The sequence below is a fragment of the Naumovozyma dairenensis genome, chromosome 10, assembly GCF_000227115.2.
Source record: "Naumovozyma dairenensis CBS 421 chromosome 10, complete genome".
In the NCBI taxonomy this organism is placed as follows: domain Eukaryota; kingdom Fungi; phylum Ascomycota; class Saccharomycetes; order Saccharomycetales; family Saccharomycetaceae; genus Naumovozyma; species Naumovozyma dairenensis.
In genome coordinates, this window is record NC_016488.1 from 240,716 (window position 1) to 253,916 (window position 13,201).

The 13,201-nt window shown below is 31.8% G+C and overlaps 5 protein-coding genes across 5 annotated transcripts; 3 read left to right on the forward strand and 2 right to left on the reverse strand.

The window, feature by feature from the left end:
- Nucleotides 1–181: 181 nt before the first annotated feature.
- Nucleotides 182–5,350, forward strand: DOP1 (Dop1p; the record flags this gene model as incomplete). The annotated part of the gene is made up of 1 exon (XM_003672192.1): nt 182–5,350. One exon carries the CDS (start codon nt 182–184, stop codon nt 5,348–5,350), a length of 5,169 nt encoding a protein of 1,722 aa, XP_003672240.1.
- Nucleotides 5,351–5,444: 94 nt separating this feature from the next.
- On the reverse strand, nt 5,445–6,152 carry MTQ2 (S-adenosylmethionine-dependent methyltransferase; the record flags this gene model as incomplete). The annotated part of the gene is made up of 1 exon (XM_003672193.1): nt 5,445–6,152. The coding sequence occupies one exon, from the start codon at nt 6,150–6,152 to the stop codon at nt 5,445–5,447; it is 708 nt and encodes a 235-aa protein (XP_003672241.1).
- Nucleotides 6,153–6,386: 234 nt separating this feature from the next.
- Nucleotides 6,387–6,735, forward strand: RUB1 (NEDD8 family protein RUB1; the record flags this gene model as incomplete). The annotated part of the gene is made up of 2 exons (XM_003672194.1): nt 6,387–6,535; nt 6,651–6,735. The coding sequence occupies 2 exons, from the start codon at nt 6,387–6,389 to the stop codon at nt 6,733–6,735; spliced, it is 234 nt and encodes a 77-aa protein (XP_003672242.1).
- A 724-nt stretch (nt 6,736–7,459) lies between these two features.
- NDAI0J01080 (uncharacterized protein) lies at nt 7,460–9,760 on the forward strand (the record flags this gene model as incomplete). The annotated part of the gene is made up of 1 exon (XM_003672195.1): nt 7,460–9,760. One exon carries the CDS (start codon nt 7,460–7,462, stop codon nt 9,758–9,760), a length of 2,301 nt encoding a protein of 766 aa, XP_003672243.1.
- A 474-nt stretch (nt 9,761–10,234) lies between these two features.
- HPR1 (Hpr1p) lies at nt 10,235–12,628 on the reverse strand (the record flags this gene model as incomplete). Its single annotated transcript, XM_003672196.1, has 1 exon — nt 10,235–12,628. One exon carries the CDS (start codon nt 12,626–12,628, stop codon nt 10,235–10,237), a length of 2,394 nt encoding a protein of 797 aa, XP_003672244.1.
- Between the last annotated feature and the right edge of the window lie 573 nt (nt 12,629–13,201).

The following is a 13,201-nucleotide window of genomic DNA, read 5'->3' on the forward strand; positions in this document are numbered from 1 at the left end:
GGAATTGAACATATGTTTCAAAAAAAGAGCTAAACAAAAGCAAAGCCTTAAATTGACAAATTGAACCATTGTCAAAGTTGACAAGAAGCTTTACATACACCATCTCAATTACAACTATACTGACTTCTCTTATTGTTTTTTTGTCGATAATCCAGACAAAAGATCGAGTTAATAGCCAAATATGTCTTTGCCGTTGAAACCATTCACGATCGATTCACATACGAAACAATTAAATTCTAAACAAAAGAAGTTCCACATAAACGTAGAAAGAGCCCTGGAAAGATTCGACTCAGTAACAGAATGGGCTGATTACATTGCAAGTCTTGGGACTCTATTAAAGGCATTACAAAGTTGGTCACCAAAATTTCAGAATGTGAAATACTATATTCCAACACCATATCAAGTAAGTAGAAGACTAACATCATCATTATCTCCCAGCTTACCAGCAGGTGTTCATCAGAAGACTTTAGAGGTCTATACTTTTATTTTTGAAAATATAGGTCAAGAAACATTATCAGCTGAATGTAATATTTGGATACCAGGTATCTTACCGCTAATGACGTATGCTTCGATGTCGGTAAGATCTCATGTCATTGAACTCTTCGCGAACTATATAGTATGTTTACCATCATTAACATTGAAATTATTAGTTAGACCAATATTAGCAAGTTTGTTTCCAGCAATTGATGACGAAAGTAGTGAATTCTTACCATTAACTATGAAACTAATTGAAACTTTAAAAACAAATTTAAACGATGATTCATTATTTTGGCAAACTACATTTTTAATTATATCTTCGAATAAAGATAGAAGATTAGGTGGATTAGTTTGGTTAACTAAAAAATTCCCTTCACTTAATGCTGTTCCTCATTTGCTTAAGACCAAAGAAGAGGAATTGCGAAATTTCGAAACTACTTTTAATGACAATGCACAATCATCAACCTTGAATAATGCAGATAAAAAGAAACAAAAAGACCTAACTTTGTCTATACTACTACCTGCTGCTAAAGATTTGGTTTCACCTGAATCTGGATTATTGATTCGAGGGTTAATTCGTTGTCTTGATGACGACAATGATTTACTATTAAAAAGAGGATTGTTGGATCTCTTATTGCAACGATTACAATTAAATTCACCTGTGCTGACTACTTTAGTTAGTTATAATGACAGAAAACTGTTGATAATGAGTTGTTGTAGAACCGCTTTGAATAAAGATATGTCCTTAAATAGGAGGATATGGAATTGGTTATTAGGTCCGAATTCGTCGAGTATCAATTTAAATAATAGCTCTACCAGCCTACTGGAAAAAGTAACATCTGACAAGGAGAACGGTACTGTAAATCAAGACAGCGAAGATACATACTTTGCTAAGTACGGCCTAAAACCCTTGATTGACGGGTTAAATGATTTGTTAACGAATGAAGAAAATACAATAATTGCATTCAAGATATGTCTTGCAATGATGGATAGATGGGAACTTGGATCATTGATAATACCAACAATGTTCATTAGATTATTACAAGCGGCACAAAAATTTGCAAATGATAAAAAGGTTTCCAAAGCAGCAAGCACGTTTTTTGATGCTGTAGAAACAAATACTATATGGGGCCAAATATTTGAATGGATTACTAAAACGAAAGACTTTGATTTCCTCTATTATGTTATCTCCACTTATGACATATCAACAGATGAAGAAATCATAATACGCCATTTACCGTTGGTTCTTTTAGCAACCTTATCATTTCCATTCGTTGCTCCTTCTGATGCTGATAAGAATAATGACAATAATGCCTCACAGCTCTTTTCAAACTATGAACTATACTCAAAACTGCTAGAGCATATCCCTGAAAGAGCATTCCTTCCATTAAGTCATTCCAAATTAACTGAAGAAAGTCAACTAGATGAAGAAACTATCATAAAGAAGATTTTAAAGTATTATGATACCGTTTCAAGCCCTCACAAGATAGTTAACCCGGAGGATAATTTAGGCGAACCCGATCTACCATTTGCTACAGAAGACTTAACGTTCCTAATAGTGGCACAAACAAAGAGATTATTAATATCTAATCTCCACAAGTTTAAATCCGTTAATAAAATCTCCGATGTATTTGTTTCAATCATAGATAAAATACCTGGAGATACATATCCTAAGCAGACCAATCCGGAGATTTCTATAAACGATTCTCTTGTCAGGGCTATTTTAGATGCTACAAAAAACTATGACCCATGTGATGCAACCTATTCAATTATAGGTATGGTAAACATTTTCAGTAATTATCTCAATACAAAGATGTCTGTGCTCGACTCCACCAAATTATTGAAACGAATAATGGAATGTATATGGTGTAATATGAAGATGCCAAATACACAATCGATTGCTATCAAATGTTTGAAATCTTTGGAAAGAACTGTCTCATCAAATTATCTTAGCGGTTCCCTATCATATTGCTTTGTACAAGAAAAAGACATTACACAAAGACTAAATGTAATAGACCTACTATGGACAAGAATGGATGATAATACTTCCTTAATCAAACATCCGTTACAATTGATCTTAGATGAATTATGCGATACTCAAAACCCATATTATCTGAGTGTATCAAAATGGATTTCCTTAGTATTAAGCTCTCATTCATCTAATAGGTTTTATAAAGTTATGAGTGAATATATCTTTGAATTTGACTTTTTAGTTAAGGGTTATTTAACAGAAATGGATGATTTAGATATGTTTACATATCGCCTTCAAACACTAACAAATGTATTGAAGACTAACGATAATAATGTGGTGAAAAATTTTGCTCTAGAGCTAACGAATGATATTACAGTGGATTACTGGAAAAATGAAGATATGTCAACTTATAAAAATTTGATACTTGTTTGTCTATTACATTTTCTGAAAATTGAAAATAATAATCACGCAAAGAGTATCAGAAGTTCGTTATTGTTATTAGATTGTTTATTAGATGGTACAGAAAAGAATTTCAAAGATATAGTCATATTTTTACTGCAATTATCCTCAAACTATATCTCTGGTGATAAGATTGAAACTGAATTAATAGCGTTTTCATTATTAGACATCGTCTCAAAAGTGTTAAAGTTATCTCATAAGAACGGGATAAAACTTGATATATTCGATGATAATGCAACTCATTTGAAATATATCGATTATTTGGTGACAAGTGTTTCTACCATGAAGGCACCCCTAGTGGTGGCGTCTTATATCAATTTACTTTCTGAAAGTATTGTTTATTTCGATCATTCCATTTTCAGTATGGTACTACCATTGACCTCGTCGATTGTTCAATGTGTGCAGCGTTTGTTTAATTCAGCTAAAGTAAGCGGTGATTATTACGAATCAATCTCGTTATTACTAGGCGGGTTAAAAGAACTAAGTGAAGTATCACATGGATATTTAGCAGCCGATGAACGAGAAGGATCTTTTACAAGTGCACCATCAAAGACAGATTTTTTCCAATCTGTAGTATCGAATGTTTTCTCGACAGATCCTTCAGGTGCCTCTACCAGATTACAAGGAGAAAGAGATGTAGTCTTGCAATGCTTCAGACAAGTAACGCTTTCTTGTTTAGATTTATGGTGCTGGGCTCATGATCATACCGAAATGTCCAAAGATGCAAAAAATCAAGATAATGTCAATTATAATGCATATAAATTTAAATTCAAATCAAAAGATCTTCTGGAACACCTTTTTTATTTAGAGCCTTCGGAAGTTTTGGAAACAATGATTAACGCACGGGACGATAACAACATTATTACGTTGATTCACGTTCTAGATGGTAACAAACCTGCCATGACAGCTCCTTATTTATTTTCAGGGATCGTTTACAGATATAATAAAACAACATCAGTTAAATTTTCATCAGCTTCCAATATAAAAGCAAGCGCTAATAAAGCACTCAGATTCGAATCATCTTTGATTCAAAAGCTATCAGGAACAAGATTAATGAATTTTTTGATTCAATATGTAGATACATTGGATAATGCAGCTATTGAAGAATTCTACGGTGATTTTATCATATTCTTCAAGGAGATTATAACGAATTACTCTTTATATATTCCAATTTCAGTATCAATCACTAAATTTGTCTCAATTATTGCTGAAAAGATTGCGAAATCGCAATTTGGAGAGCAAAAGCGTATTAGAAAAGATTTAGCCGATACGTTTATCAAATATATCAGCTACGTATTTGCCAATTTCCCGCAGGCAATCGGTAATGATAAAAGCTTCATCGATTCAGTGGATAATGAATTAATGTTCAAAGATATTGAGTTCATAATACCTAGAACTGAGTATATTGTCAATGAAAATCGATCTGGTGATAAATATAATGTTGTTATTTCCACCATTGTGACACAAGTTTTATCAGCTTACTTGAAACCTAGAACAGAAATAGATATTCCCAACTATGTTATTTCTTTATGTTCTACTGTCGCAGCATACGGTAGTAAAGTCAAAATCTGGCGTAACGTTGTAAATGATTTTTTTCAGGATGACAAGAAGTTGATTATAATAGGGCAAAATCGAATGTGGAATGATGTTATTTATGAGTGGTCCCAATATCCTGATACCAAAGATAGATTGATGAGTGATTTGTTATTATCAACAGAATCTAAGAAGCTCGGTATGACACCTACCCTAATCACGTTTAATGCATGGAATGATTCTGAAATCAACAGTAAATGTCAAAGCTTACTAAGAATAACTTATCTTATCTTAATTTCACCAGTTGATGCGTATTTACTAAATTTCCAAACGCTAATTACTTGTGTTTGTCAATATTTAGTTTCCAAAGAATCGAAAATCAAATCTAGGTGTTGGATGTTGTTAAGAACTATGGTATTAAGATTTTCAGAGTCACATTTCAACGATTATTGGTCCATGATAACATACTGTTTGCAAACAAATCTTCAGGAGTTTTATGAATTATTACAGATTCAAGGAGACATCAATTCATCTGATGTCCTTCAAATTTGTAAATCAGTAGATTTGATGTTAACTTTAAATATTGAAGGCTTTGTTGCTACAAATGAATGGTTATTTATTATTGATACAATCAATTGTATATATAAGAGTAATCCATTTATGGCATTAATTGATGAAATTTCAGAATTTAAAGATTTTAATTTAGCCAAGATTGATGATGTAGAATTGGCAAAGGAAACGGAGACAAATATACCATTATTAACTGGTGTACATTCCATTGAGAAGTATACTCAACTCAAAAATTTCTTCCGAAATTTGAGTTATTTCCATTATGAAGCTATCTATAGTTTGAAACCTACGGATGTTGGTATTTGCGAGGATGACCTTTTAACTGATATATTCGTCTAATAAATAATATACATTTTTTTATATAGAACATCAGGAAAAAAAAAAAAGTAATAATTTTCAAAAGTAACTTTTCTTCTAGTCTATAAAACTTTTGTTAACATCTCGAGAATCTATATACGCTCAGTACTTCCCATCCAGCTTTCCTATTTTTCACCAATTCTATATTCCAGTTACTGTAACCATTTTCTTTCATTGATTTTATAATCTCTTCAGGTTTATTCCTGGCACAAAATAAGATATAAGCAATACCATTCGGAGTAAGTATAGTATCTAGTTGAGCCAGTACACGATTTGTAATTTCCATACCATCTTTCCCACCTTCTAAAGCAAGATCTACCCATGTATCTAACTCTTCTTTCCTTTCAGGTCTAGTTGGAATAGTTTCACTTGGAACATATGGTGGGTTAAAAACAAGAAGATCTATTTGATTGCTTCTCCAAGAGGATGTGAGATCCACTTGTACAGGTTCTAATAGACTACTTTTACTGCCAGCATTATTATTATCGTTATCTTTTGCCCTATTTAGTTTCACAGTATCTAACGTAGCTTCAAGTGCCCACGGATTAATATCGAAGGCATAATAAACGGAATTATTGTTAGTTGTCGGTATATGATTTTGAATCATGAAGGTGGTAATTATCCCTGAACCTGGACCAATCTCACATACCAAGGCTAACTTATTTTTGAACTTTTGAGCTAAATACTCTAGATCTTTTTCTAGAGAATCTAATAGCAGAAAACTATCTTCACTGGGTTCATACACTTTATCATAGTCACACTTGATGTATGGGGTCGGCAGCATGATATTATTATAGTTTCCTTTCCAAACTATCTCCTTAATAAATTTTTTTTATTGGATATAAGTCGTACTTGGAAGTTCCTGTTTCGGTTTTCCTATAGATATTAATTTTTCAATTGTTTAAAGGATTTCAATAAGTTGTATACAAGAAGAACAAAAGAAAGGAACTTTCATATAGAAAGATCAAGAAACTGGGAAATTGTGGGAAAAAGAAGTGTACTAATATATACCATTAGCATGATTATTAAAGTGAAGACGTTGACAGGGAAGGAAATCCCAGTTGAAATATCCGGAAATGAACCAGTTTATAGAATTAAAGAATTATTGGAGGAAAAAGAAGGCATTCCTCCTTCACAACAAAGACTTATATTCCAAGGGAAACAAATGTATGTTATATATAATTGAATTAGTATTCATGTACTTTCAAGCTACTACTATAGCCTTCATTAAAGAACTACTTCTTACTAACATTATTATTTATCGATGATATTTATTTAACAGTGATGACGAACAATCGGTTAGTTCTGCCAATTTGGTAGATGGTATGCAATTACATTTAGTGTTGACATTGAGAGGAGGTTGTTAAAAGCATTCTCCGTGGTCTCACCTTCTTCTAAGCTACCAATAGAACAAGCTATCTCGAGATGATTAGGTTGAAGAAATGGAAAGATCAAGTATATATTATGTGTGATCCAATTCTAGACATTTAGCATTCACTTATGACATATACTATTACATTTAAATAGAAAAGAAAATAAACGATATCTTATTACGAGGAATGTATCTTTAACGAGATTTTAGCGAAAACATAGGTCTAAGTAAGTAAGTAAATATGTATTTGTCTGTTGTTTTGCGAGATGATACAATATAGACACAACACTATATAATCAGTACATTACAAAACGTATTGAGATCATGATGAATATGAATATAATATTCCTTGCAGTAGATGGATTCTAGTGTATAAGATTCCCTTTATGAAACAGTAATGACTTGAAAAAGAGAAGTTGTTGATAGTCGCCAAGAAATTAAATATTCAATTTTAAAAGGGTGTCTGTCTTCTTTTGATAAAGGAGTTTTTGAACAAGTAAGGAAGCAACGAATAGAGCTCCAATAATATAAAAGAGAAAACGCCACAGAAGAGACACCTTATAATAATATTCAAAACCCAGTATGAGACAAACTATAAATTTGATTAGAGAATCCATTGCTACTTTTATTGCAAGACTAATTAGCCCTCACGCAACATAAACTAAACTAACACAGGAGATACAGGAAAGCTTTATACAAACAAAAACAAAGCAAAGCAAATGTCTAACCTTGCTGTGAACCTTCCCTTAGAGGTACTAGAAAAGATTATTGACTTAGATATGGACAGTTGTCAAACTTTTTTGGCCTGGTCTCAAATTTCAACATATTTTAGGGATATAATTAAAACTCGAATTGGAATCGTTCTAGTTAAGGATGGTCTGGTTGAACCAACTGCAGAAACGTTTCCTTTGGATTTTAATGTGTTACTTACTAATTCCAATCATTTTTTAATTGATAGTGACATTCCTTTGGAGGAATCATCTACCTATGATCGCTTCCTTAGTTTTATGAATCAATTCCACAATATTCTGGTCATAATACAATCGGATAGAAGTTTTAGTGACTCACTAGCGTCTATTCTAGGGGAAATCGGCCGTAATAGCTACATAGGGGCAACTATAAATATCATTTACAATAGTTCAGTTGACTTTCTAAGTAAATTATATTTCAGAGAATTATCGTTATATCAAAGGGCCCTAAATTTATGTGAACTTCATGTTGTAGGGAACAGAGTGCCGATGCAATCAGAAACATGTGACATTGACACCCTTTTCAAGACTACTTATATTTATAATTTGAAATCACTTTATTCATTGGATATTAAAGATGATACACATATTTTGATTGCTCCTCAGTTGAGACACATTAGGCAAATTAGTTGTTCTGATACGTCTACAGATCTAGTTCAATTTCTATCAAAATGCACCAAGTTAAAATATATCGAAGGAACAAAGTTCCCATTACCGTTCAAGAACATTAGGAAATATCGCATGCCGTTTTGTCAATCAATGACTTTAACAAACTATAATCATAGTATAACATATCCAATAATCGATGGATCAAAAGTTTCTACAGAACTTATTTTAGTTCCAACTCTAAGAGCAGTTGATCCTGAATTTTCTCGTCTAATGTTCCCCAATATATCTAGAATGGTTTTGAAAGTGACAGGATTTACTCGTCATGTAGTAGATTTTAAATGTTGTCATTTCCGTAATTTGAAACAATTGAGCATCAAAGGCGCTACCATCCCATGGATGTCCCTAATAAATTCAGATGTTGAAAGTATTGACAGTTTGGAATTGATTTTAAATACAGAAGATGATTTGAAATGGTTGCAGGAATGTCCATTCAAATTAGAAACATTATACATTGGATCAATTGGAGGGCAACTGATTAATGATTACCAAATTAATCCTATTTTTGAAACTTCAAAATTGGTAGCGACGAATTTTGAGTTAGATCTTCATAATTTATGGCAATGCTACCTTTTACAAAACCTTATCTTGCCAAATTTACATCAAGAAAATTCATTGACAATTTATTTCAACGAAACTCAATTAACCTCGATAGTTAATGAAAATGACAAACCTTTGAAGAAATTAAATTTAACACATGAAGACAAATGTATAATCTACAAATTGCCAGAGCTTACGCATTTCACCCTAATTTGTATTGAGCCAAGAATTTCCTCAGGAAATAGCAATCCAAATGTCTCATCGACAAACAGTATCCGAACACTTAGCGCTTCTTCTTCGAGCTCGACGAAATCATTTGGTTCGCACCAAGATTATAATAATAATTCAAATATGTATGCCATCGATGCTGCATTAACAGGTTCAATGAATTATTCTATTTCCCCCTCTCAATTTAGGAGGAACAGTTTAGCTGGTTTGGATGATAATACTGCACGGAGACAAAGTATGATCACCTTTGATTATCCTCATTCAATCCTTACTCATACCTCCCAAAATAATGCAAACAAGAGAAGAAAATCATCTTTATCAAGCATAGGTATAGCCCCTTCATTACTAGGTCCAAATACAGATATTGATGAACCATTTGTAGATGATGTGATATTATTCCAACTGCCTTTACGGGGTTTGAAGATATTATCTTTGAATTTGAATGCTTTGGAATCGTCATTACTTTCTACAAGACTTATGGCGGCTAAAATAATACCGTTATTACAAATTATCGTTGATGATACTACAAATCTTACAAATAGTGTGTCAATTAGAAAATTACTGGAAGAAATGGTGAAAGAAATCACAAAACTCGTTCAATATCCATATAAATTGAAACTTCCAGGAATGGCGATAGACAAGTTGCAATTCTTCATTGATCTCTCTGGATCAATTGATATCGATTTCTTAGATATTGATTATTTGATTTTCAAAGCAGAATTGGAAACAATGTTGAACCGTAATGATCTACAAATAATTATCCAATTTGAATCAGCTATGAACACCAACTTTGATATTTCGAAGCTTTCCAAAAAGTCGGTACTATTAAAGTTTTGAAGGAAACCTTTTCTCTCAACGTGTTTGTTAGTCGAGTACATATGCATATACTTCAGTTATTATTATGATAACATATTATTCTGTCCCTGTTATACACGTTCCTATAGCATTAATATATATGTGACATGACATTAATAAAAATACTAATCTTTATAAGCGACGCTCTCAAAAACATGCTTTTGTACAGTCCTATATACCATCAACTATTTAATATAAAAAATGTACTAGTTTTTGCAGCAATAGGTCAAGCATCATTATATACATGCGCACTATTTACAAAAACTCTCCCAAGCAAGAGTTCTATGGCTAGAAAATTGCTGTCATTCGTTGTAAATATTAGTAATGTAAATGTTTTATATGAGGTTTCCTCCTCAAAGAAAATGTCTGAAGATAATGCGTAGTCTATATATTCTAATATATAATGGAATAAGTTTGAAAAATGCTGAATGTATCTATCTTCTACCCAGATTCTAATTAATATTCTAGATCAATGACGTCGTTAGCATTTTCATGATCAGACGCCACTTGTTCTTCCGGTATTTCAATAACTTCATTATTATTATTATTATTATTATCATCCTCCTGTTTCGTTTCGGAAGGTTCATCATTGTTGGTATCTGTCACTTTGCTTTCGGTTATTGGACTTTCTTCTATAATAATTTGCTCATTTTCATTTTCTTCATTTTCTTCTTTTTCTTCTTCTTTATTAACAATGGGCTTAATTTCTTCAACATCGGTACTTCCTTTCTCTTCATTCGTCAAAGGATTTACGAGTTTCGATTTCTTGGGAAGTGAATTTTCATCAAAGGTTGTATCTTCCTCCAATGGTCTTTTTTTCTTTTCATGATTTTTCATATATTCTCTCGCTATGTTTAATTTTTCTTGATGATCCTTCAAAATTTCATCTTTGAATAATAACCTTGGTTTGGTTGTTTTAGTATCCCATTCATCCACTAAATCTTTATTAAATAATCCCTTTATTCCAATATCTTCATTAACTTTATTAAATTCAAAAAGATATTGTGATCTTAATGAACGTAATATTTGCCAACGTTTAACAATTTCATTATCTTCATCCTTTGGTTGATTTTCCGAATTTCCATTTGTAATATCAGTAAACCATTTTTCTTTTAAATTTGCATATAATCCATTGGAATGATTGATAGTTTGACCTTCAATGTTAACATTATCTAAACCTGAGTTTATCTTCCAAACATTATTGATTGATTTATTACCCAATTTAACAAACCCAAATTTTTTAAAGGAATAGTTAAATGTAAATTCATTCGGTATTTTTTCATCAGAGATTTCAAATTTTTGGAAATTTTTGAAATTGTCTGCTTTGGCATCTAAATAATTTAAATCAGATTCCATTAATTTAATAATTATATTTTCAAAAGATGGATCTCTTAATGAATAAAAATGAATGATTCTTGTTTTAATTATACGATCACTTAAAAGTATAATTTTTTGATATTTTTTATCATCTATTTTAATTTTATCAATTTCTTTAACGAGATCATCAGAACGATCCTTACGGAACGCATTCTTATATATTGTTTTAAGTTCATCAGAGAGTAATAATTTTTTCATAAATGAAAGAACAAAGACTAATTGTAAGATGAATTGTTTCCTGAAGAAGTCATTATTTGGCGCCATCATTTGGGAATATAATGTTTCTGGATTGGTAGTGGATATTTCGAGCAAATTAGGAGGAAGTAAATCAGAATTCGTTGATTGAATGCCCATAAATGCCTTCCAATAATTTTCTTTCCCCTCTGTTAATGTTTTGGATAGTTCCATATAACGAGGTTGTTTTGATTTAGTCAGACTAAAATCCGCCTGATAATTTGAATTTAATTTATTTTCTAGATGTTTTAGTTTCTTTTGATGAGTCTTTGTCTTTCTATAAAATGCATCTTCCAAATCAAACAATGCATCTATTACGGGATTCATTGTTTGTTCGAGGTCCAGTTTATCATCATATGATGCGAATATCGTACCTAATGGATTTGTAATTAAATTTTCCACCACGTAAAGATAATCATTGAAGAACATTTCATTTCTTGAGTTTAAAGTTCTATTTTTCCCCGATATATCGATTTTATTCCAACTACTACCCGATTTCAATTGATCTTGAGAAATGATTAACGATCTATTAAAGTTAGATTCCTCATAAATTGGCAATAATTCCGATACGAATTTTTCTAGTTTATATTTCATTTTAAAATGTAACGGGGTATTGAAATTTTCATTTCTATCCAATAAATTAATCAATTCATTCCAATGGCGTAATTTTTCTGATAATGGAGCTTTATAACTTATCAAATTGGAGAGACCTTTATAATCATTATCGTCATTATTGTTTGCCTTAAACTCAATCAATGCGAGTTTCGCATACGTCCAGAATTTCAGTATTTCCTTTGGCCAAGTTAACAAGTCTGTTACCATGGTGAATAAATCGAAATATATTGATAACCACGATGATATGATCTTCATATTTTTTCTCGAATGATAACAAAAATCTAAAATAGTTGCACATAAAGCGAGTTTCCTTTCAACAATATCGTCTGTTGTATACCCTTCGCCTTCAAACTCATCATTTGGGACATGATCATGATCAAGCGGAGTGGATAAATTTTCAATTATTATTCTTTTCAAAACTAAACTAATGATATTGTCTTGATTTTTTTCAAATTGTGAAATAGAATCATCCCATTTGAAAGTCAAAAGTTGATCATTAAATGTGGTTGATTCCAACGGTTTTGTAAGGATTGTAGTTCGTACATCATTTGAGATTGCCGTTAGTTGTGGTACCAAGAAACTGGCACAATTGTGGATCACTGATTCTAGTTTTCCAGTAGACATGATGATAAGCAGGTTTCTTTTCAAAATTCTAAGATAATGAAGAGAAAAAAAAGGACTATTTAAGGAGAAGACAGTGATACCCTTTGCTGAATATATATTTTTCAGTTAGCTTTTTGATAAAACCGGGATAAAACTAGTTAACATTATATTTCTTTGTTATTATTGTCCCTCTCTTTAAGATTTTGAAATTTCTTGAATGTATGACATCTTGTTTTATCGCTTACGACGATTTATTTTTCTTCTCCATGGAGAATAGCCGCCATACCGCATTCGGTAAAAGGAAATAATACCATTGATGTTAAACACTTATTGATTGAGCTATACTCTTATCGTTATCATTAGTTAAATGTCTCTAAAACGGATTGATAATAAACCCTCATAGTTCAGTACACACTGTCTTGCCTGCTAATGTGATGGGTTTCCGCATCACAAGATCGGTACTTTGGACAGAAATGATTCTAGCATATGTAGGACGAATAATCTAACGGTATTTTGGAGTTGGCTCTTTAACCATAGTCCCCGGAAAGCAGATATCTTGGTAAGATATATATGCTCTCTATCGCATAACGTGGT